At 40.0% G+C, this 26,067-nt stretch overlaps 1 protein-coding gene across 2 annotated transcripts in view; it reads left to right on the plus strand.

Moving 5' to 3' along the window:
- SOBP (sine oculis binding protein homolog) overlaps window positions 1-26,067 on the plus strand; it is a 188,371-nt gene that overhangs the window by 38,937 nt on the left and 123,367 nt on the right. For both annotated transcript variants that reach the window (XM_049895212.1, XM_049895289.1), the window contains exon 4: window positions 15,130-15,281. In XM_049895212.1, coding sequence (XP_049751169.1) covers window positions 15,130-15,281 — 152 coding nt within the window. The remainder of the gene's footprint in view (window positions 1-15,129; window positions 15,282-26,067) is intronic.

Here is a 26,067-nt window from a genome sequence, read left to right on the forward strand (position 1 = left end):
TTTAATTTTGACTCCTTCTAAATTTGAGCGGTTGAGCCCTCTATACCAGTGGTTCTCAGGGGATGCTTTTGCCCCCCGTAGGGGACATTTGGCATTGTCTAGAGACATTTTTTGTTGTCATAAGTTGGAGAGGAGATGCTCCTGGCATCTAGTGGATAGAGGCCAGGCATGCTGCCAAATATCCTGCAATGCACAGGACAGCCCCCACAACAATTATCTAGCCCCAAATGGCAATAGTGCTGAGGGTGAGAAACCCAAATCCTCTTGGCCCCAGCTCTTATTCTAGTGGTCGCTGTGGTGCTTTGACCAGCTTCCAGCATGTGCATCTTGACAGTGCCTTGCTTTACGCCTGTGGCAAATATCTCTGGTTTCCTGCTCTAAGGCTTCTCTGACATGGCAGTGTGGGCATCCCTTGTGATCCTTCTGCACTCACTCATGCATGTGCTAACCGCAAGTGTAGGGAAATTAACCCATTAGATCAATTGACAAGAGAGCTGATTAATTTGTTTATCCTGGTTTTTCCTCTTTTTATGCTTGCCTTTTTTTGTCCCCTGGGTGAATATTTACAAAATATATTTCGTAAACTCCAAAGAATATCATGTGGGATTGAACACCAGTCTTCCTTAGTGGTAGCCAGCTCAGTAACACATCCTTATATTGGCTCTTCCTTCTTCCCATGTTCATTCCCATTGTATCTCACTCTTCTGCCAAGAATCACATGCCCAATAAACCACCTGCATGCAAGTCTTTCTCTCAGATTCTGTTTCCTGGGAAACTCAGGATAAAATACCATATGTATGGAAGTCCATGGTGAAAGATCAGAAGTTAATGGAAAAGAATATAAAAATTAGAGTTTTATGAACATTCGTTTTTTTTTTTTTTTCCTTTTTTGAAGCCAAGCATAAATATATAATAAAATGTAAAAAGAGGATACCAGATTCCTGGTGGTGCAAATACTGGATAGTTCAGAAAGGACCACTTCTAAAATTATCCCATGAGCCAAAGGATTTTCTAAGTCTCTCATGGTAGGGTTAAGGAACAACAGCAATGGCCATATGGAGGGAGAAAGAGGGAAGAAAAGTCAGGGGTTCAAAAAAAAAAAGGAATAGAAAAAGACTATCTCTTTAAAGAGATCTTGTTATTTTGAGAGATTTAAAAATCCTAAAATTTTAGCTAGAAGGAATCTAGGAGATCATCTAATTAAATGTCCTCTTTATAGATGAAGCAAATGAGACCTGGAGAGGCTAACTGACCTTCCCAAGGTCACTCAGCTGTAGTAATGACAGAACCAGGACCAGAATTCACTTCTGAAGTAAAGACGCCATCTAAACCTGGATTTTAAATCACAAACCCCTGTGAGCGCTGAGGTAGCCTGGAACTTCTCTTGGCATTATATAAAATTTTGGGGGGGGGTATATCCTAGGTAGGATAATACTTTCAGGACACTACCCCACATCACCAAGGAGCTAAGATGCTAGCAGGAAATTAAGATGAAATGTCAGCTGTGCTGACATTCCCTTGCTTATTAGAGAGTAGCTGTGTTTCTGGAATTAACCTAGACTCAACTTATCTGTTTGGTATTAATTATCTGAGGGCATAAATAAAGTTTGGTTAAGAGAGAAAAGTGATGAAGTTGATAACTCTTGTCATTTCCTTCTGATGAATAAGACAGACGTGGTCCTTGTTTCACCTGACTTACATTCTGGTGGAGGAGTTAGACAGTAAAAAGAAATCTTGTCAAGTCTAGGGTGCGGTGGAATCTGACCAAGTTTGAGGACAGGGAAGGCCTCCTGAGAATGAGGGTTAGTACGGGAAGGAACAGTAGGATGGAATCAATCAAGAATTTTGGGTAAGGAATTTGAGGGATTTGCGGGTGTGGAAGCAGCATGGACTGGAGAAAGGAAGCAGCTCAGTGTGGAGAGAAAGCACCAAGGAAGTGAAAGAAGCTGGAGCCCAGAGAGTAGACAGACTGAGAATCAGGTGTAGGCTGGGAGCCACAGAGGCCACGCCGAGGACTTATAACTGCTACTTGAGAGCAGTGGAACACCACCGAAGGTGTTGTGTTATGTTTTGTTTTGCTTAGTTTTATTGTGGTAAAATATATATAACACAAAATTTGCCATTTTAATCATTTCAGTGACATTAATTACATTCACATGTTCTGCACCTATCACTATTATTTCCAAAAGTTTTCCATTACCCCAAATAGAAACTCTGTACCCATGAGGCAATAACTCCCCCTTCTTCCCTCTCCCTAGCCTGGTAATATCTAATCTACTTCCTGTCTTTATGAATTTGTCTGTTCTAGATATTTCATATGAATGGAATCATATAATATTTGCCGTTTTGTGTCTGACTTTTTTCACTTAGCATAATGTTTTCAAGGTTCGTCTGTGTTATGTCTCACAATTCCATTCCTTTTTTTAAAAAAATTATTGTGGTAAAATATATATAACAAAACATTTGCCATTTTAACCATACAATTCAATGACATTAATGACATTCATCATGTTATGCAACCAGCACCACTATCCATTTTCAAGAATTTTCATGACTTGGAACAGAAACTCAGTATCCCTTAAGCAATAACTCCCTATTCCCCCCTCGCTCTAGGTGCTGGTAACCACTAATAAACTATTGTCTGTATGTATTTGCCTATTCTAGATATAATGTATAAGTTGGATCATACAATACTTGTCCTTCTGTATCTGACTTATATCACTCAGCATAATGTTTTCAAGGTTCGTCCATGTTGTAGTATGGATAAGCCTCATTTGCAGAACTTCATTTCTCTTTATGGCTGAATAACGTTCCATTGTATGTATACACCACATTTTGTGTATCCACTCATCTGTTGATGAACACTTGTGTTGTTTTTACGTTTTGGCTATTGTGAATAATACTACAATGAACAATGGTGTACAAGTATCTGTTTGAGTCCCTCTTTCAAGTCTTTTGGCCATATACCTAGGAGTGAAATTGCTAAGTCATACGGTAATTCTATGTTTAAATTTTTGAGAGACCCACTGTTGGGTTTAGAGTAGGTAAGAGCTGTGGTGATTTATCTTTCAAAAGAATTCCCCATATGCGGAGTGGAAAGAATGAACTGGATGGGGGTGAGATAGAAGGCCATCTATAGTATGGGCAAGAGATATTGGTGGCTTTGTTAGGTTGAAGAGTAAATTCCATGAGGATAGGGCACCTAGAACAGTTCCTAGCAAGTAAGTAGACACTCAGTAAATATTTATTGAATAAATGAATGAGTGGGCATATTATTGGAGCCCTGGTGGTACAGTGGTTAAAAGCTATGGCTGCTAACCAAAAGGTCAGCAGTTTGAATCTACCAGCGGCTCCTTGGAAACCTTATGGAACAGTTCTACTCTGTCCTATAGAGTTGCTATGAGTTGGAATCGACTCGACGGCAGTGGGTTTGGTTTTTTGGGCATATTATAAAAATACCTAGGAGGATCTGGTTGTTGATCAGAATGTGAGAAGAGGCAGGAAAGATGCCAGATTCCTATCAGCACATGGCTGGTAGATGGTAGGGCCAGATACTGAGATGGGAAACACAGGGAAGAGCAGGTTATGGGGAGGGGTATACGTGCAGCTTTGGACCTGATGAGTTAAGATATGTGGAAGGCAGTTGGACATATCTCAGGAGAGATACCCTTTGGATTTGGGAATCATCAGCTTAAGGATGGTAACTAGAGCCACAGGAGTACATAGATGATATGGCCTAAGAGGAGTGTGTAGAGAGAAGAGAGGACTCTCTAGGGTTTCCAGTTGGTGTGGCCCTCTACCTTTCCCATCACTGGCCTGTTTTGTCGTGTCATGTCTCATCACATTCCAGCGTGAGGGTAGGCGTGGGGCCCCTTCAGTGAGTCTCAACCATTCATTACTCTCATTGAAGAAATCTAAGTAAATATTTCAAAGTGGGAAGGGTGAAGAGGGAAGTAAATTATCTTGTTGACAACACTCTAGCGGGTTCATCCTGGCTCTTTTAATAAGGTTAGTTGAATGAAGTTCTTCCACCTCATCAACCTACTGAGTTTTCCTTTCTGGGTGTGACTGCAGTTCAGAGCATGGAGAGGAGAATGAGGGGCCAAGGAAGAGAAAAGCAGTACTTTATGTGAATGCTTTGCTCCTCCTGGGTGCCCTTTTGGTCCCCAGTTTCTAGCCTGTCGGCTTACCTGCCCGAAGATGAGAGCCCCTACATGGTATGCTGCTTGGCAGGACTGCCTGGGAATTCTAGAGGTGGAGCTTGGTGCGCCAGTCAGCCACGATGGGGCAGCTCACAGTCCCTGCCATTGTTACTGAGAGCACCAGGTTCCTCTGGACTTTTGATGGTGATAAGCCCTGGGAGCAGACCTGGTTTTTCTTGAGTTCTTTTCTACTGCACTTTCACATTTTACACTGGGGACACCGCCCATGGGAAGCTCCTTGAGGACTAGAATGATGTCTGTTTTGTTCACCGTTGTATTTCCAGTACAGTGCCTGGCACAAAGTTGAGTAAACAAATGAATCCATTATCTTCAATTAAGGTTTCCCCTCTGGGGAGATTTGTCAAGCACTGTGAGTCCATTGGAGTCCCTGGGTAGTGCAAACAATTAATGTGGTTGACTGCTAACTGAAAGGTTGGAGGTGCAAGTTCACCCAGAGGACCTCAGAAGAAAGTCCTGGTGATCTACTTCTAAAAAATCAGTCGCTGAAAACCCTGTGGAGCACAGTTTTACTCTGACACACATGGGGTTGCCATGAGTCGGCGTTGATTTGACAGCAACTGATTTTTTTTTTTTTTTTAATCTGGGCCTGTTAAGTCTCATTAATGGGACAGCCGTGTTGCAGAAGGTGAAATGAGCACCTTAGGTAAAGATGATGGGAAGGTGATGAGAATGCTTTTCTTTCTCTGAGGTTCTATATAAAGCAGCTTGATTGACCCTTTAGTGCCAATAAGCTGCCATTTATATTTCTTTGGAATGGTGGCCCTCCAGGCAGGGCTCAGAATTGCTTTTCTGGCAGTGATGATTTGCTGGTGCACACGCTTGCACCTGGCTCCCTTGTCACTAACCATGTGCTATGGGCTAGATGCTTGGGTTCAGTCATGCAAGAGAGAGAGATCCAGTGGAGAGCAATCCCTCGATTACAGCACGCATTGTCACAGGGCTTCTTAAATTGGTCAGAGGGTCAGATCCAGGGTTCAGGGATGGGGGACAAGATTTCGCTAGAGCTCCTTGTCCTTGGCAGCAGCAGTGAAAATGGATTATTCAGTCTGTAAGAGCACCATTATTCTCCCTTTGCTTTGTTGGTTGATCTCTGCCATTTTCTCTGTAGGACTTTATAGGAAAAATGCTGCACTTTCTGTATTCGATGTGTGTAGCAGACACTGTGGTGCTTTCTGGACCACAGGTGTCTTTGGTCAGCCTGGTGGTGTTAATATCGAGGACTGGTAGGTGTTGGTCAACACCTTATGGCTGCAGGCCTTGCCTTGTTTACTCACTGTAGACAAAGGAGGCTCCTGGCAATGGAGGATCCAGTTCTGGGCAAGAGAGGAGAAACCTTCCTGACAATTAGTGACCCACATGGAAGTGCTCATGCTTCAGTGCTAATATAGGGCGGTGGAGCAGCACATCCCAGGGAGACTTCCACAGAAGTACAGTCTTGTGCATTCTCTGTGAAAAGACATTTCCATGGTCAAGTATGTGAAGTACAGCACACTCTGCCCACTTCTTCTAGATTCTTAATATGTGCTAGTGGGGCCACAAAGTCCTGCAGTAAAGAGCCTCTTGTTTAACTTTGTTTAACCCAGTGTTTCCCAGACGTATTTGACCATGGAATCCTGTTTAGAAACCACAGCCATGGGATCACTGTGTTCTGTGGAATGTGCTTTGGGAGACACTGCAGCGAGGACACTGGGTTTTCTTTACTCTTAAATTCTACCTTTTTCCTTTCCTAACCAAAAGGTCAGCAGTTTGAATCCCCCAGGTGTTCCTTGGAAACCCTGTGGGGCAGTTTTACCCTGTCCGATAGGGTTGCTATGAGTCAGAATCAACTCATCGGCAATGGGTTTGGTTTCTTTTTTTTTTATTATTCCTGTTTCTTAGGGTGAGTAGGTAGGAAAGACAGACTTTCGACAGTGAATACTGAAAAGTGGAGGTGAGGTTGCCTACTAGATTTAAAAGAACCCTCTTCACTGACAAATCGGTGAAACCATAGGAAGATATTCTAACTAATGCCAGGGAGCCCAAGGTACGTGAGCTTAATAGTGTCATGTTCAAGAATCCAAGTTCGGTATTGTTTTCAAAGGAGAATTACTGTATTTTGTGACTTTATGGGATCTCTCCTCTCCCCCTTTTCTCTTTTTTTCTTTGATTACTGGAAAACTAAGTGAGGAAGGGACTCTGGAAGTAAAACAAATTAGTTTGAACTTGACTCCAGAATTAATTTCCACAAAGAACTCTTTGGACCCTCCCCTGGTATGAAATTTGAATTGTTTCTGGATCATATTCCTACATTTTGGTAATTGGTTTAATCTCACTCTTAAATCTGTTCTCACCTTTTTATTTCCATTGTCATTCTTTAGGTTCAGAACTTCATCCCCTTTCCACTGAATGCATGCATGCTGCGTTCCTTCATCTGTCCATTCATTCAACATGTTTGAGCACTGTTATGTGCCAGACACCCAACACACAAAGGTGATTGAGACTTGGACCCTGCTCTCAAGTTGCTCACTGAGGCTTCTTTGTGGGCTTCTAGATTCCAATTTTTCTGAATTCTGATCCACTCCTTTGGAATAAGGTTTCTCAGTACAGTTCTGATCTTGTCATATCCTACTAAGAAACATTCTTGGGCTCCTTATTACATCTGAAATAAAGGTGAACCCCTACCCTTAGCAAAACAGCATTCAACGGACTCTTTGTTCAGACCCTATCTGCCTTTCCAGTCTAGTCTCTTGCTTTTCCCTGCACACAATCTTGGCCAAACGGGATGACTTCAGGACTCCTTTCCACCCCTGGCCTTCCTGCCACTCCCTGACTCCTACCATTCCTTTTGTCCTTTCTCTCCTCTTGAACTTTCTCCCCTCCAGATCCTTCAAGACCCAACTCAGTGCTATGCTCTCTGGGCTCGAACTACTCTCTGAACCTCTCACTGCATTCTGCCTTTCTGTCTCTCATATGATGATTTCCACACCTTTCGGTCTTTTCTCTTGGGAACAGGGCCATGTCTTACTCAACTCAGCGGTCTAGACCTACTACTGGGACTTGCATGTCAATGTTTACTTCTTTCTGGAATCAAATCCTTTACAAATATATGTTTTATATATATAGCCCTGGTGGCACAATTGTTAAATGCTTGGCTGCTAACTAAAATGTTGGTGGTTTGAGCCCACCCAGCGGCTCCTGGCGATCTGTTTCTGTAAAGATTACAGCCCAGAAAACCCTGTGAGGCAGTTCTGCTTTGCCATAGAATTGTCAGAATTGGCTCGATAGCACCCAACAACAACTACAACACATACCCACACACACACATATACATTAGAAATTGGTTAGAAAATTTATTTTAAATTCTATCATTTGGATTTTGTATGATAAGTAATTTTGTACAAAAAGTGCTGATTCCTTTTACTTACTGGAACCAATTTTTAATTTATGTATGGAGATTTAGATTTCATTTCAGGGTTAACTACTGTTCTAGTTAGAGGGGGTAGGCTGTTTAAATTATTGCAATCACTTTAAATGATACTATTTTCAAAAGAAAAGTAGGGATAATTTTAGATACTACAAAGAATCATACAGTTGTGTGTAACCTTTATCATTTAATTGCATCTGTCCTTTTAATGGAAACCCTGGTGGCATAGTGGTTAAGAGCTACGTCTGCTAACCAAAAGGTTGGCAGTTCTTAAGTACAATAAAATTATATTAATTCAGACTCTACTATTTGAGAATTTTTGATAATTCAGTTACCAGGGTGGCTGACATTTTTACTTTTTACTGTAATTCTTCTAAAAGAGCAAACTTCTCAGGCACTAAGAGGGATCTACCCATATGTGGATACTTGATGTAATAATTACAAAGAACTCCCATCTATTAATTGCTGAATACCTGGCAGTTCAGTGATATATTTGGCTACACCTTGTCAACTATTAATTCAAATTAAGTAATTTTTAAAAAGAATAACTGTAAGTGAGGCTTTTATTAAATTTAATGGCTTTACTCTTAAATAGTCTGAGTTAGTGAAATTTAACCAATTACTAGGTTCTTTGTTTTCAAAGATAGTGGTTCTACAGATGTCATCCATGGGTGGGGATGTGATTGAAGAGGCTGGTGCCTGGTCATCGTCCTCTCTAGATTGCACACAGCTGACACCTAGCCTTTTCTTGTGGCTGTAATTGCCACTAATTCTAAGGAAGACATATTTGCATATATAATATGCATTCATTCTCTCATTTGAACCTCATCACAGCTATAGTTAGAGTGGGCATTAATATCCCTGTGAGTGACTTGCCCACATCACACAGCTAAGGGAGTAGTGTTAACACTTTTGCCAATGTCCTCTGTCTCCCTCTCTCTGGACTCCACCTCACTGTCATTCAAAATAGCCGTGACTTAGGTTTATAAAGCAGTGTACATTCATTACCTCATTTGCTTTAAAAAAAAAAAAAAAGGAAAAAAAACACCCCCTTGAGACTGTCATACTAAGTGGATCTCCCTGTTGCTTTTCTTTCCTAGAAATCCCTAGCTATATTGCATTCCTCTCGATCTCTTCAACTTCTACCATGCTTCATACCAAAAAACTAAACCCATTGCTGTTGAGTTGACTCCGACTCATAGCGACCCTATAGGACAGAGTAGAACTGCCCCATAGGGTTTCCAAGGGGCAGCTGATGGATTTGAACTGCTGACCTTTTGATTAGCAGCTGAGCTCTTAACTGCTGTGCTTTATAATCATATCTAAAAGCCACTCTGAAAATAATTTGATTTGACTCTGTGCTACAGTGTGCTGTGATGGTGTTTTTTTTTTCCTGTCTACTCTGCCTTCACTTGGCAGCCCTCAGGTTGCTATAGTCCATGTCAAGGGCTGGACATAAGCGAAATAGTGACTAAAGGCTTCTTGAACCCCAGCCTCTCCCATCTCCACCCTCCATCTTTCTCACTGGAACTTCATCCTCTGTTCCCATGGTGCTTTTTGTCTTCCTCAGCCCATCTACTCACTTCCTGTGAGAAGTTCTTCAGAAAGAATCACTCATTCTAAAGCATAAGTCATTATTTACGGGTGTGTATTGAACCTCACTGCTTTCAGGGGATTTGTATTTTAATGGGACATAAGAAACATTTAGCTAAAGAAATGACCCTATAATGGTAGATTTTAATCTACTCGTGAGCAGTTGAGGGATTATTTTTTGAAGGTAGAATATTCTTATTGGCACGCTTGAAATTACAGATGTAGGTGGTCTCCTGCTCTACCCACATGGAAAGCTACCTTATTTATGTTCTGATGTGATCTCCCCTCCTTACAGAGAGAAGGGTGGTGAGAATATTACTTCTATGGGTAGAATAACTGCTTTCTGGGATCCAAATATTACTAGTCTGTCTTAACATTTAAAGTTTAAGTTGTACTTGCTGGTGCAAGTTCAGATGGGATGTTTGCAGCAAATCCCCATTTCATAGTCATATAAAAGTAAAGGCTTGCTCTGCAGGCCTTTAACTTTTTTTTTTTTTTTTTAAATAAATCAGCAAATACTGATTAACACTTCAGCTTTCTTCTTAAAGACATTTTGACATTTTTTATTCCGTTTTCTTTGTCTATTAAGGTGTCACAGAGCACAGTGCTGGGTGAGTGGCAGAATCTGAGACAGTTTTTATCCTCTTTATGGAGAGAAATCTGTGTGGATGGTGTGTAATTGCACTCATTTGAGAAAGCCTGTGATCTCTAAGGTGTAGTGGTCAAGATCATGGGTTCTGGAGTCAGATGGCCTGGACTTTATCTGGGCTTTGGTACGTACTCACTGTGTGATTTGAAGCAAGTTACTTAACCTCCAAACCTCAGTCTCTCCATCTGCTTGATGGGGATAATGTTAGTTTCTGCATTGAGAGTGGCAGTTGAGATTAAGATTAAATGATGGATTTAAAGAATTTTGTACTGTGCCTGGAACCTACTAAATAATGGCTAGCCATGATTATTTTCCTTTTGGCTCAATGGCCCAGGTTTTCTCTGGGTCTTCTTGTAAATTTACTTCTAGAACATAGGAGATTGTACAGAAGCTTCTGGAAGACTAAGTAGATTTTTAAATTGGACTGCCCCAAAGTCAAATTGAATAAATTCCAAGAAGGGCTGCAAAGAAAGCAAACTTTAACCCCAGTTTGACTGCTTTTCAGACTATGTCTTTATTCCATTTTTCAACGCTCCAACAGAGAGATTAAAAGAGTGCTGCCAATGCCATAACTTTGTTTTATGGTGCGGGAAACACACAGGAGTCACCTCAGACTGCCTGGAAAATTGTCTGAAATGTAATTTAGAGATCAAAATGATTATCTGGTCGTGTGGATGCTAGAAACTGTTGGAGGAGGTAGACATCAACAGCCAGTACTTTCAGAATTTTTCCTCAGTAATGAGGCTTCTATGAAAATTACAAAGTTGATAAATCTAAAGTTTAATTGTTTGGGGTCCATTAAGACCGTCCTGATTTTCTTTGAGCTCTGGTCAGGTAAGCTAATATGTATATTCCTGGCCAATCCAAATACACCCTGGACAATCAGTGACCAATACCTAAAGTTATTTTTAAGTCACCAGATAAGGCAATTTCTCAAACAACATCAGTAAGGCATTCCAGAAATGCTTGGTCTCATACTTTTGTGCACTATAATAAATAAATACAATTTTGATTTCATTTCAGAGTAATTAATCTAAACTCCCCCTTCTGGGATTTAAAGTAGAAAAATGTTCTATAGCTCTTTGAACATTAGGCTGGAAAGAAAATGCCCTCAAACATTCTGCTTAATTAAATTCTAAAGAGGTGGTACAGACTTTTCAGGATTAACTGAAACATGCATATTTTGACTGATGCATATTTATGTGATATTATCATATGAAAATTTTATCATGTTATACAAACTGTTCTCTTTTGGAATGTGATTTAATGTAGAAACATTTTGTGTTTGTTGTTGCATTGTTCATTATGAAAAATACACAGTCTAATGGCTGTAAGGAAAAGGATATTCTGTGAATTGTCTTTGAAGTATCCTCTAGTCTTTAATTGCACAAACTGTTAGCCTAAATATAGGATGGGAACTCCAGAGTTTTTCCAGTTTGAGGAACTATTTCTTAAAAATAAAAACAATCTTGACAGGGAACACAACAGAGAACCCCTGAGGGAGCAGGAGAACAGTGGGATGCAGACCCCAAATTCTCATAAAAAGACCAGACTTAATGGTCTAACTGAGACTGGAAGGACCCCAGTGGTCATGGCTCCCAGACCTTCTGTTGGCCCAGGACAGGAACCATTCCTGAAGCCAACTCTTCAGACATGGATTGGACTGGACAGTGGGTTGGAGAGGGATGCTAGGGAGGAGTGAGGTTCTTGGATCAGGTGGACACTTGAGACTATGTTGGCATCTCCTGCCTGGAGGGAAGATGAGAGGATGTTGGGAGTTAGAAGATGGGGAAATGGACACGAAAAGAGAGAGTGGAGGGAGAGAGCAACTGGCTGTCTCAGGGGGAGAGTAATTGTGAGTATGTAGCAAGGTATATATAAGTTTTTATGTGAGAGACTGACTTGATTTGTAAACTTTCACTTAAAGCACAATAAAAATTATTAAAAAATAAAAATAAAATAAAAACAATCTTAAGCAGATGAAGTTAGAAAAGCTAACATGCTTGGATCTTCTATTTGGCCAAAGTAAAGCCCTGGTAGCATAGTGGTTAAGAGCTGTAGCTGCTAACCAAAAGGTCAGCAGTTTTGAATTCACCAGCTACTCCTTGTAAATCCTACGGGACAGTTCTACTCTGACCCTATAGGGTCGCTATGAGTTGGAATCAACTCAACAGCAACGAATTTGGTTTGGAAAGTGTACATGTTGCTCCCAGGTTTCAGGTAGAGTAAGATGTGCATGTTGAAATGGACTTACCCTTTTGGCTTGAAGCACTGAAGAAAGGCACACTTTTCTAGGGGTGTGGTCTTGCTGTTTAAGATGGAGACACCATCTCGAGGCTGGGGAGAGAATTTCAGCTATGTTTTGGCTGCCAAAATTAATTTAGATAATTACAGTTCTTTCTTCGTTTCTTAAATATAACATGAATATAAATGACTTTCATAAGACTAGGATACTGAGATATCTGAAAATGTTTTCTTCAATTTTGGGGATAATCCACTTATCAGACTCTTCCTTGGATCATTAGCTATTGGTAACAGTTTGATGACAGAAAAGAAGAAATCTAATGGACGTTTTCCAAAGTATTTGCCTTTATGAAATGGAATTTTACAAAAAAAAGGATGGGAATGCTGAATTATTTAACAAGACAGATGCCAACCACCCTTCTCAGCGTTTTCCAACTGCCAGACACAAAAGTGCACAATTCTTTTGTCTCATCTTCCCAGATTGTTACTTTGTAGTAAGAATGACTTATAAAAAATAATCTGTTTTTAAAATTCTACTTTTTGTTTATTTGTTAGGTCTATTTAAGAAATTATCCTTGCTTCCCATTTAGAAATGACCAGTGGGTCTGTCTGGTGCTGATGGAGTCAAGCATGAGAAAGTCCTCCGAGCTGCCTTTTGCCCCCAAACATCATCCCTGCAGGCCAGAGCAGCAGGCGAAGTGCCTGGCCTTCTAGCTTTGAGTTCATGATAATTAAAGATCTAGGGCTTGAAAATCTTATGTTTTGTTTCCCAAATAAGAATATTTAATGATGAAACAACGAGGGGATCCCAATACATGATCTAAAGTGGCTCCTTAGGAAGTGGGGTCTCCTCATTGAACTGTGGGGCCAAGAAGTGATTTCCCCCGTAAAAAATGTTTTTTCCTTACAGATTTCACCAGAATCAAGCTTATTGCCAACAGACCATTTGTGAGCACTCTGCTGTATTACCTCCTTTTTCAGGAATTTAAGATTTTAAGGCAACTTATCAGAAACTATTAGACAGTACTAGTTCATGTAGTAATTACAGATGGTTATTTACAAGATATACTATTTCTAATCTAATTTTAAAAACTTCTCCATATTCTAAGCAAATTATAGAGCTTTGTTAATTTCTCATGCCCTATAGAATGTCTATACATAGACAGGTGCCATGGTAGCAATTGTATAAAATAGAAATAAAAGCTTCCTTGGAATAGAGTAAATTATAAAATGCATGATTATATGAAATTTGAATGAATGTTATGGTTCTATCTAAAGAAAGTTATATTTTCAAAAAACATTTTATTAAAATGAAAGGTCATTTTTACACTGTCTCATTTGATAATTAACAATAAATCACAGTACATAATTTGTGAAATAAAATGGGTGTCATTAAAATGACAATATTTATTCCATTAAGGTAAATACAATCCTGCACACAGTTCTGAGTGATGATGCTCAGGGGGAAAGAGCTGTATCACTGCACTACAAATCAGTTTGCTTCTAATTTTGCAGGCTGATGATCGCACTGCCTCAAACCAAATCTTTCCCTGGAAATGGAATGATTGCATGACAGACTCTGTGAACCATGAATATGTCAACAACTCAGGGACCAGGCTTTGCTTAGCAATTAGTCTTTGGGGGATTTTATTCAGAAATCAGATAACACTGTACCAGAGCTTGTTGGGGATTTTGTGATTACCATTCATGTCTGGAGCATGAGTCTGGGTTAGTACCAAAAAAAAAAAAAAATCTATAAAGGAAAAAGAGATGTGGCTAATAGTGGCAATCAGTCATACACACACATTGTCAATTGGAAGGATGGAAAAATTCAAAATATAGCAAAAGCCCCAGGAGACAGCAAGGAAATATTTCTTAGGCCTCTATTTAAAGGCTCCTTTTTCACCCCTGGGCCCTCAGAGTTCTCAGTGTTTCCCACACTTTAGTCATTTGGATATCACCATTACAATTTTTTTTTTTTGTATCCTCTTACCATCCACGCTATGGTTTACTCAATATATTTTATTAATTGACTCACTTTAAAAGCCTTAAAAGCCAACCTTTGTTTTAAGCAGTAATATTTGTGATATCATGAGCTTGTTGTGCTAGTTAAGTCTGTTTTCTTTTCATACAATGGAAAAGAAATACAGAATTTTAAATATTGAAAATATTTGCATACAACCTAGAACCATTCTGAACATCCCAACGACCTGGGTGATGAGTCCCAGAGGAGCTGGGAAGGTCACCAGTCTGGCTGAGAATGATCTGGGCAGCTGTGTGACCTTGGGTCTCATGGCTGACACCCCAATTACCACTCCTTCGTCCTGGGACTACAAGCCACATCACATGGAGGAGAATTTAAGTCAGACCTGTGCCTCCATTAGGAGACCAGCGCAGGAAGGCTGTGACATAGGAGACTACTCAGTGAGCCTGGCTCATCTCTTTCCATCGCCAGAATCTGCCCACTCACATCTTTCCTTCTTGGACTAAACACATCACTTTGGGATTGTTATATTTCAGAAGCAAACAACACCCTGTATCATTTAACAATTATAGGGCACATGCCATGACTGAGCCCAACTCCTGCCCATCAAACTTCATACTAGGCATCATCACATTTAGAGGTTAGCACTGGGTGTCCCACCCCTTGTAGACCCTATAGGCTTTCAGCAGGACTTTGAAGAAATGGGTCCTTTTACAGGCTTCCTTAGAACTGGGGCTGGTTAACCAGGCAGATTGAATATTTTAACCAGGTTAAGAAGCCCTAGGAAACCCCACCCTTTCACTTTGTAGTGATGCTCTGGTTTTTAAGTAAATGATGTCCCTTGGAAACTTAGGAGGAAAAACAAAACACGGAGGCTTCCCCCTCAAGAGCTGGCTCTCCTACTGGGTCAGAAAGTAGGGAGGTACAGAAGCTAAAATAAGACCTCAATAGGTTCTGTCAGGTTCAGGGTATGTCTGAGTTTGAAGGGATGTTTGCTTCTGATATGAACATTTTTCTTATACTTTTATTATAGAAGATGATGTGTCAAATGTACAAATAATGTGTGCCTGGTGCCAGAAAGTGGGAATCAAGCGCTATTCCCTGAGTATGGGAAGTGAGGTGAAAAGCTTCTGCAGCGAGAAGTGCTTTGCGGCCTGCCGACGAGCCTACTTCAAGAGAAATAAGGTAAGAGCACCGTAGAGAGGCAGCCTACCCAGGCCTCACCAAACCGCGTGTGCACGTGTCTTTTAGCTTCTAACGGAACACGCTGCACATGTTTAGTTTTACACTTTTACTCTTTTTCTTTTGCCTATTCCCTTTCTCTGTCATACGTAACCTTTTGGAATAAGTACCCCACCTCCCTCTTCTAACGTGTAACCTATTCTTCAGTTTCTCTTGGCTTGGTGTTTGAATTCTGAGAGGGTGAATGAATCTGGTGAGGACACGGTGATCACAGCTGGTACCCTAAGTGACAGTGTCTCTCCAGCAGTAAAGCGTACAGACTAGAGTACATGGAAGATAAGTGGTAGAGATTTCTCATAAAGGACAAGAAACTAGCCACATGAGCATGGCCAGAAAGCTTTAGTGCCCTCAGTTGAATACTTAATCCCAGTGGGAATATCGCTCCTGCTCTTTCCAAAATCTGACCCACAAATTCTAGTCAAGAGTCTCTTGACACCTTATAGTCATGTTAAAATCGACTGGTTTTGAGAAAAGGTGAAACAACGAATACATGAACCAAGATTGCTCATACAGCCAAGCAAGCATTTGTGAGAAGCATGGTGGATGAACACAGGAACAGCCCTCGTCAGAGGTTTTTTTTTTTTTTAAGACATCTCAGGTCTGAAAATGTCCATTTAGAAGATTATTAACCACCATTTATGGGAAATGGAATGCATGATGTTTTTATAATCACAGATGTACCCCCACGCACATATCACAACTAATTTTTTAAACTTCAGGAACGGCTATAGCATTAAACCACCATTTACTGAAACAAACAGCTAGCCCTTGATTATTTTCCTTTGATCTGTAAAGCTTCCTTAATTACTAAAATCATCCATATTTTGCTAAGCATTCCCATTTCCATAATACAAGATCAAAATCTGTCCTTTCTTGGAGCAAACTATTATTATTATTTTTTACATCTGATATTTGCATCCTGAAATGCTAATCATGGGCTCACTGCATTGCAGGAAGCACTGTTGCAGCAAATTCTCTCCTGCAAATTTGGGTCACATCATTCTGCCAAAAAAACATAATGCCGGAAGAATTAGGCTACAGAATTCAGGGGGGTGGAATTGTAGTAGCAGCCTCTAAGAATTAGGCTCATAATCTTCACTGGAACAGAAAGGCAAGTAAGGAAATTGTTTGGAATTCTTTTGGAACAGCCAGCAGTGGAGTTCACTTTCCCTTGGGAGGGGCCCGTGAGGCTAGGGTGGAGGGCGGAACAGCAAGGCACAGGAGACACATTTTGTTTTAATATGGGAGGATTAAAATGATCTCCAAGACCCTGGATCTCTCGTGAATTCTGAGCACTGGGGTAACAATTACAGGAGTGAACCCAGTGCTTTCTTCTTCAAAGCCCTATGTACCACAACCAAATACTTTCCATTCCATTCCAGAAGATGACTATAGAACAGGAGTTTTTGTCTTTCTATAATTCTGAAGGTTTATGGGTCTGACTCTTGATGGGCTACCTGTAGTGAATAAAATCAAGCAAGATGAATTTGTCACAATCCTGATGATAACATGTTACACTTTGCAAAGCGATTTTACTTTAGTAAACCTTTGAAGGGAGCCCCTGGTGGTTAAGAGCTCAGCTGCTAACCAAAAAGATCAGCAGTTTGAATCCGCCAGCCACTCCTTGGAAAGCCGACAGGGCATTTCTACTCTGGGTTGCTATGAGTCGGAATTGACTTGATGGAAGTGAGTTTGGTTTTGGTTTGGCAGGCTTTGAAGCAATGCCCTGTGCTCATGATTAGCATTTGTTACATTGTTAAAAAGTTTAAGGTCAAACTGAATTTAAACTTCTGTAGCATACATTTTTGCAAAGTGGATAACTGAGATCCAAAATAAGAATTAGTATTTGGAATACTTACAGTAGTAAAATCAGCAGGGGGAGGAGGACCATTATGTTTCTCTTCCCACAAAAAGATATTGGGATAGGTCTTTGAATATCTTGCCAAACCTGGGAGTTGCAGTGGTTTTATGTTTAGCCCATGACATTACCTACTGATCCCAGTAGCCCATCAGTGTACATACAATACCTGTCTTCCCTGCAATCTTCATGCTTATTTATGTATTTCAAAGCTCTGCCAAAGTTCTCATTTTTCAAATAGAGAAATAAACTGGTCACATCAACTGCTGGATTCATTTTTTTTTTTTTAATTCTAAAAATGTTATCTCTTCACCAGTATTATATTGTATTACAATAAACATGTACAGCTGCTGCATTTCTGTTAACTGATAGGATTTTGTGGTCATTTCATTTAGGGTTTGGGTTTCCTAATGGATTGTATTAGATACCAGTCTCCATCCTGCCATTTCTAAGAACTGCTATTATAAGCCCCAGGGTGTTCCCCACTAAGGACAATAGCAGATAGCTGCTTGCTTCTCTTCTTGTATCATCTAACAATGCCTTACTGGTTTTAGTCCTCATTATTAAGATTGTGGTCTGTCTTAATCTTAGAAAAAGGGCAAAATTATTCCCATTCCTACAGTAAAAAAAATTTTTTTTTCAGACAAGATTGTATACTTTTAAATATTTAGAAGTGGATGGAAAACAGCGAATAATGTCTGTGCAGAACACAATTTTGCCTTAGGTATAATGTGGATTAAAAAAAAACATGTAAAATTAACTATGCTTTATGACAGCCCCGTTTCTTGCTGTATAACATGCTGGGATCTAAAAATGGTCTTGAAGTTGAACCCAGATTGCATGCATAACTTTACAAAGATCCTGGTAGAAAAGGTAGCTAATTAGGAGTGGTATTCAGCTGACCTCTGCTTTGTGTCTGAGCAACACCTGCATTTGTGACTGTAAATTGGACAGCCGTGCCTCTGGTTCCCCTGCTATCCTCTTCACAAATGCTTGGGTATATACACAGGAATTGATTTGCTGCTAAAAACAAGGACAAAAAGAGCCCAGTTCTCAACATGAAGGCCTACTGAAAATTGGCTCTTTAAATTTAATTTGCTTATCAAAACTTCTTTCCTCTCTGGGCTCTGTGTCTGTTGAATGGAGATAGGTTAAAGATGTCCCATGAGTCTTTCATAAACCCTGGCGCCATGAAGTAAGATGGGATGGATCGGAGCCAAGTTAACCATATACAGCATGAAGGTTATATTTTTAAACTGAATTTAAATTTTTATTTGAAGAGTTGTTTGGATTGCTACAAGTATGTAGGGTTTCTTCAAAGTGCTTCTACTAAACACTTTGCTGTAGGGGCTGTATCCAGTTAAGGAATCCAACTACTAGCTTACACATTTGGGGATGTTGGCTCTAGAAAGTGAATAGTATTAATTCGTAATTATATTATGTAGAATCCTGATCCCACAAAGGCTCAATTGCTAACTCAAAAGTTTTTGAAACAGTAGATGACAAAAGTAACCATACTTTTTAGCCAATGGACATCGAACGAAAAATGGGATGTCAATCTCATTATTTAATGCACCAGAGACTTTTCAGGAGACTAATAGCTCACTCTTTTCCCAGCCCCTTTTTGAAGCCACAAGTAGAAAAGGACTTGAGAAGATTTCTAGGCTAGTAGTTCGCTTAGGAGTTGGAAAGTCACAGAGACTTCTTAATGGTTTTGCAAGAGATGCTGAAACATTTAGTCTAACCTGCTAATACTAGTTCTACTTTGCACAATAACAGACACTTACAAATTTCCTTCCTAAGGGAGTGATGCCTTGTAACCATTATCTCTCTAAAAATGAGAGACATAAATAAGACCACAAAAGGTTTGGTCGTTTCCAAAAATCTCTTAATATTTTATTCTAAATGATCTTTTTTCTTTTTGCATGGAAAATATTCTGTTGTCTAAAGTAATGTCCAAAAATCAAGTAGGAAACCAAAACTTAGGAGAAATGGCCAAGGCAGGCAACGTAAGGGATGATTGTTTTCTTTCCTTGTTCAGATCTCAAGTTTATACTGTTCTTTTATGGATTAGTAGCATTGATGATTATTTGGTAACAACCACAAATTCCTAAGTACACCAAAGGACACCAAATTTTTGCCTTCTTATGCTAGTTTTGCCATAATTTGAAACAAGAATAGATAGAAATACTTCTTCAATATCAAAATGTTGTAGACCATAGCTCAAAGAAACCTAGATGGATAAGCAGTAAGGATGCATTAAAAGTAAAAAGATTATATAGACAGAAACATTTTCAAATGATACCATTGAGATATCCTAACAATTATTGTAATAGTAACATAACTATTGAGATGAATATTGTGTTAAATAAGCATTTCTTTTAGTACTTTCAAACTATATCCCTGGATATGTAGTATGTATATAGATTTCCTAGAAAGAGGTCTCTTTTGGAAGAGCCCATTGCAAATTAACATGTACCATTGCATTATTTGGAACTACATTTTATTTAGACATAGACTATTGGTCTTTTTATTAAACTTGAATATATCCTGGGAAAGATGTCTTGGTTTCAGACTGAATTATAGAACCTAGCAGCGCAGAAGAAATGTGTTACCATTGCCCCGTCAATCCAATGATTAACCTGTTTTCTTTTTAACACCTGTAAGATTTAACTTGTGAAATGGCTATCATTCATGAAGGTTTGGAGAAGGACATTAAGAAATTACTCGCAATTAATGTCCCCTGATTGCCTGAAGCTCAGGCCATAAACCCATTTTTTCCAGTTGCTTGAGAATATCCTTGGTCCACAGTAAGTGCTCCCAGAGAGCACAAGGTTCTTCTGTGGATTCACCTTGTTTCCATCTGGCGTAGTGAGCCTGTTGGGTTGATCCACCTGCACCTGGCCTGCAGGATGATTGCCTTGGTTCTGCAAAGTCCACTGGAACTGTGCCGTATGCCCACCCACTGTCTTTCACATAGGGTGGCCTTTTCCTCCCAAGACTTTAGCCTGCAAGCCAGGGGCTGAGTTCCCTGTCGGTCACAGGAAACAGAGGCGTCTTTAGCAAGCTCTGGGGAAAAAACAACAAATCCCAACTGTTTTCTTGTTCTCTGGTATTTTGAAATATGGAATGGAATATTGATGAGGTGCTACAAATAAGAACCTGTGACAAGCAATAGCAGAGGAAGGGTAAAGTGTTACTCCTTTGAAACACATTTGGGGTGTTGGTAAAGCAGGAAGGTTCTGGCCAACGAAGTGTGATGAAGGTCAGTTTAAAGTGAGTGCCAGGCTCTGGAGAAACCCTGGAGTATGAACAGAATGGAGCAAACCAGTTTGTCCTGAGACAAAGGAATAGCAACCACTTCTGTTTCTAATGGGCTATGTTTTGGGAGATTGTGGGGGGAAAGGAGGAATAATTTTAGCCCATTACCCAGAATAGACTTCAAATTCTGAATAACAGCAGATATTTTAGATTAAATGTGAAGAGATGAACAAAACCCCAAACAATGTCAAGCCCAAACCGGTATTCAACATTTCTTTGATGAGAGCAGAAGAGGTGGGATTTTCCATAGGCCTGAATCTGGTTACGCAGGAATCAATACCCAGGGCTATTGACATATATGCTTGAATGTTAATTTTCAGACACAGTAAATCTCTGGACATCTCTCTGGTGATAGCTAATGCTCTACACTTAAATCAAGTTTTTCTCATCTGAACTGCCGGTAATTATCCAATCCATCTAAAAGGCACGCTCCCTTTTAACATTAACCACAGTGTCAGATTGCATCAGCCACATTGTGTTCTGCTGACTGCTGCTGCGGGGTGATGAATGTGTGTGCTTTGAGCTCAGGGTCTGGCTGTCTGTTTGGGCAGTGGGCAGTTCAGAGAAACAAATGATCGGGAAGGGACCTATTTATTTGGGATGTACGTTCTCCTTATCGATTCAGTCACTTGCATTTAAGGAATTATCTTAGGGGTCTTTTTTGATGTGCTTCTCCCATCATAAGCTGCATCCAGCATAGAGTTACTCTTTGTGTCTGCCTTAAAAAGGAAGGTGTCGTGAGACTTTATTAATACAGACCAAGTGGGGAAAAGGTTCTATGAGTACTCGGTGTGCTGTCCAAGAGAGAAGGATCGTGCATTTTCCTGGGACTGTAGTTACGCTCTGTTAACTCACGTGCTTTGTTAAAAATGTTAAATATCTAAATAAGTGTATGCATAAGACAGGGCAGGTGGCTTGCCTTGAGATGTTTTAAAAAAATAGTAATTTCTCTCATCCACATTTGTAATCTCTGGTCACAAAACCTAATACAATCAACAAAGCCATATTCAGAAGATGCAAGTCTTTAGCATGCCTTGGTTTATTTTTATTTTTCATAATCTAAATACCTCCAGATAGCCTTTGTGCACATAAGCAAAAACCTGAACTGGGCAAGCCACGTTTAATTCTTTGTTCCTTGGACTCTTTTGCTTTCTGTTCATATTATCACAGACTGGGATGAAATAAAGAAAATCTTGCTGCAGATGACCACTTAATTTCTGCTCCAGCAGTTTGGATTGAGAAATTCCCTATGTTACAATCCATTGTGAGGGTGGCTGTGCACACAGTGGAATCTAACGTCTACTGACAGACCGCCTTGGAAGGTTACAAACGTCAGTCTATTGCATTCTCTGTGAACACAGGCTGTGGGCCAGAGCTGGGCACTACTGCAAGCACTAGAAGACAGATCAATGGCTTAATGAATCCATAAAAGATGCTTAAACTCTGCTGCAATTTACTGAGCACTCTAGTTAAATGAAACTCCTGTAGTCCTTAACAAAGGTAGAGATAATCAATGGCCGGGGATGGAAGTCAATGCCCAGTAATCGCAGCCTCCCAGAATGTGTGTTGTTGTCTCACGTCTAAGAGAAGGTTAGTCAGATTCAGGCTCTGAGGCTCAATACATCTGTATTGATATTTTCTCAATGTTTGAGAGCTGAATTTGGCCCACAGATGACATATTCTTAGTGTAGCTTCTGTGAGGACTATTTTTAAACTATGGAGTATATATTTTTAAAAATAACCTGTCTTTAAAATGACAAGATTAAACTCAATAATTTTATTTATTCTAACATGTACTGTCTTTGTAAGTCATTCCCACGATGAAAAGTAAGTAGGAAAATAAAATCTATTCATGATTAAATTCTGAAAATGTCAAATTGCTTAATTTTGGAGAGCCCTGATTAATCCTTCCATGGTAAAATATTCCTCATTAGTTTGCTATGGTTAAGGGTTAACCACTCCTATTATAAATTCAGATATTAATGCATTTTCTGCTTAATTCATCTAATAGAGGAAAATATAGTTAGTGGATATGAATTTTTTACTTCCAAATGTACTTTGGAAACATTACGCTGATTTATGAGAGAGCTTTGGAGGCATGTAGGAGAATTCCTTCATAAATATGTTGAGATGTGTTTAAAAGCATTTAAGCACTTTTGATTACGGAAAAAAAAAAACTGCCTTGACTTTGAAATGATTACTTTTCCGTAGAGATCGTGCAGTTTGTGACATAAATGAAATATTTTGCATTAAATTTTTATCATATAAGTTTAAATTTTCTTAATGTTTAATTTTCTTGATTTGCTAAATAGCATTAAGAGAGTGGGCACCCACTCAGTGGGTCACAGTAATAAGGAGTGTTGAGGTCTGATGACCGCTCATCTGTTTCATTGGCCTTTTGCCAAACATTCCATGATAAAATAGTGATTTCTATATAGATGAGATAAATGATATGGTACCTCGTAACCAGTTGTGATAGAATGATTTCACATTTTTAAAAATATGGTGAAAACTTCTATAATTGCACATCCAGCTTCTTGTTATAAGGAGAATCTTTGGAGGTCCCAATACTTTCTGTGATCGTCTAGTAGGCAGTATGTTTGATAAATTGAAGCTATTTAAGTTGTTGTTGTCAAATGATTTAGGGATACAGAGACCCAGAGACAAGATGAGATAAAGCTGAGAAAATAGTTAAAGACAAGGGGGATTTGCCCAACAGAAGACAAGAACCTCTTTGCTGCTTTTTTCTTTGTTTTTAGCCAAGCTAAAAAACAAACAAGCAAGCAAACACCCTGTTATTTACTTATCCATTCATTGTTAAGGAAAACACATTAAAAAGAAATATAACTCTCAATGAGATGGATTGACACAATAGCTTTAACATGGGCTCAAACATACCAATGATTTTGAGGATGGTGCAGGACTGGGCAGTATTTTGTTCTCTTATACAAAAGGTCACCATGAGTCAGAGCTGACTTGATGGCAACTAACCAGAACAACATCATGGGCTGAAGGACTTTGGTGATTTACTGGTAGAATTCTCCCCTTCCACAAGGGAGGCCCGGGTTCAATTCTCGGCCAGTGCACCTCATGTGTAGCCACCACATGTTTGTCATTGGAGTCTTGTGTGTTGCTATGATGCTGAACAGGTTTCAGCAGAGCTTTCAGACTGAGATGGACTAGGAAGAAAAGCCTGGTGATCTACTTCTGAAAATCAGCCAGTAGAAACCCTAAGGATCACAATGATCCAACCCACAGCTGATCACGGGGATAGTGTAGGACTGGGCAGCATTTCCTTCCACTGTGCACGGGGTTCCCATGAGTTGGGGGCTGACTTCACAGCAGCAAACAATAACAAAAACATGATGTGCTAGGCACTGTTTTAGGTTGAGTGGATACATTGCTGAAAAAGGGATATAATCCCAGCCTTAAAGGGGTTTACATTTTAGTGGGGGAGATCAATAATAGACAAGTTAAGATATATATACATGTAACATACTTTCAGGTGGTGATAAATGCTATGAAGAAAAAGTGGAGCGAGAGGATAGATAGCGATGGGGTTCCGTTTTTTTATCTGACCATCGCAGAAGTTATCTCTAAGGAGGTGACCTGTAGGTAGAGAGAGAATGAAGTGAAGGAGCCAGTCATGTAAAGAGCTTGCAGCAGAGGGATCCAAGGAGGTGGGGAGCAAGCCCATTCCTAAGGCAGAAATAGGCTTGGCTTTATTGAACAGCAGCAAGAAGCAGCAAGTGTCTGGAGCTGAGTGACCAAGGTGGTTAGAAACCAGACCATGTAGGCTGGAGAGGTAATAGTATGGATTTTATTCTAAATGTGATGGCAACTATTGGAGGGTGTTGAACAAGGTGAGTGATATGATCCGATTTTCATTGTTGATTGGACTTCCATTAAGTAAGTAATATATTTGAAATCTTGGAGGATTTAGAGTGTAAGCAAAGGCAACAGCATTCCTATCAAAGTTGGGTGTGTCTGGCAATAGAAAACTAAAAATATCTTATTCACTGAATTATTCATTAGTAGTTATGAAACATTTCCCAGTAGCAAAAGTGTGTTGAACCAATTTAGATTTTTTGGGGCAAGGTGTGGGAGTAAAGGAAACGGGGATGGACATTATTGGTTAAATGCCCTGCCTGACACAGGGGTTTTCTTTCTATAGGGTAGATGGGCTTTACCCCCAACGCAGTGGGGAGATTACTGTATCGGAAGGCAAGCTCCACGCGGAACCCAGCTCTTGGGCTGGGAGACCTATAGTATCTACAAGACCTTTTCAAACTCTACCCCGGAAGTGGCATGATGAGAAGGAAAATGTAACTTTGAAAGGACTGCATTTTGATGAAGGGATTATTTTGAAGTTGATCTTATTCTAAAAGTAGACTTAATTTGATGATTACTTAAGAGGTGAATCAGTTAGGACCTTATATATAAGTAACAGAAGACCCAACTCAAACTGTTTTTAAACAATGAAAGGCATCTATTATCTGATGGAACTGCAAAATTCTGATGTAGGGTGTGCCTTGGGGTTGGTTGATCCGGTGGCACAGTGCTCTTATCATGGTCCTATTTCTTTCTATCTCTGTATTCTTCTGTATAGTTGTTGCTGTTAGTTGCTGTCGAGCTGGCTCTGACTCATGGTGACCTTATGTATAACAGAATGAAACATTGCCAGGTCTTGTGCCATCTTTATGATTATTGGTGTGTTTGAGTCCATTGTTATGGCTATTGTGTCAATCCATCTCACCGAGGGTTTCCTTTGTTTTCTCTCACCCTCTACCAAGCATGATATCCTTTTCTAGCAATTAGTCTTTCCTGATGATGTGTCCAAAGTAAACGAGTAGACGTCTTGCCATCCTCGCTTCTAAGGAGCATTCTGGTTGCATTTTTTCTAAGACTGATTTGTTCATTATTTTGGCACTTCATAGTATATTGTGTTACTCATCCCAAGGCAAGCACCCAGAGGCCACTGGATGGCTCTAGCAGCAATCAGAACGACATGCTTCCTAATTTACCTCCAGTGGAAGACATAGTGCCTTTATCCTAGCATTCCAAGCAAGAGTCTTGAAACTCACCCTCATCGGCTATGCTTAAGGCACATGCACATGCCTGAACTAGGGACTCTGAGCAGAGAAATGGAAGGCTCTGATTAGCTTGAGCCAATCAGAGCCTCCCTCTGAAGTTGGGATTGGGCTCATTTTCCTCTAAAGCCCATGGGCTGCATGGGGAGGGGTAGCTATCAGAATGAAAATCTTGGAACTGCTAAAAGAGGGAGAAGGTCAGAGTGATGGCTGATGGTAGGTCCCAGCAAATGTCCACCCACTCAAGAGGAGGAGAGGTGACCTCATGAGGTTGAATTCTTTACACAAAGAATATGTCACATGGAAGATGGAACCTGGAATCCAAGTGTTGACTGAAAGAGAAAAATGTGGTTAGTTTTCATCATAGGGTCCTAAGATGAACTACCTTTTCTACCCAGGAGCAGCTGGTTTGAGAAACCTGATTATTAGAACATTGGTATGATTGATAAACCTTAGGCTT

This window comes from Elephas maximus, chromosome 1, assembly GCF_024166365.1.
Source record: "Elephas maximus indicus isolate mEleMax1 chromosome 1, mEleMax1 primary haplotype, whole genome shotgun sequence".
In the NCBI taxonomy this organism is placed as follows: Eukaryota; Metazoa; Chordata; class Mammalia; order Proboscidea; family Elephantidae; genus Elephas; species Elephas maximus.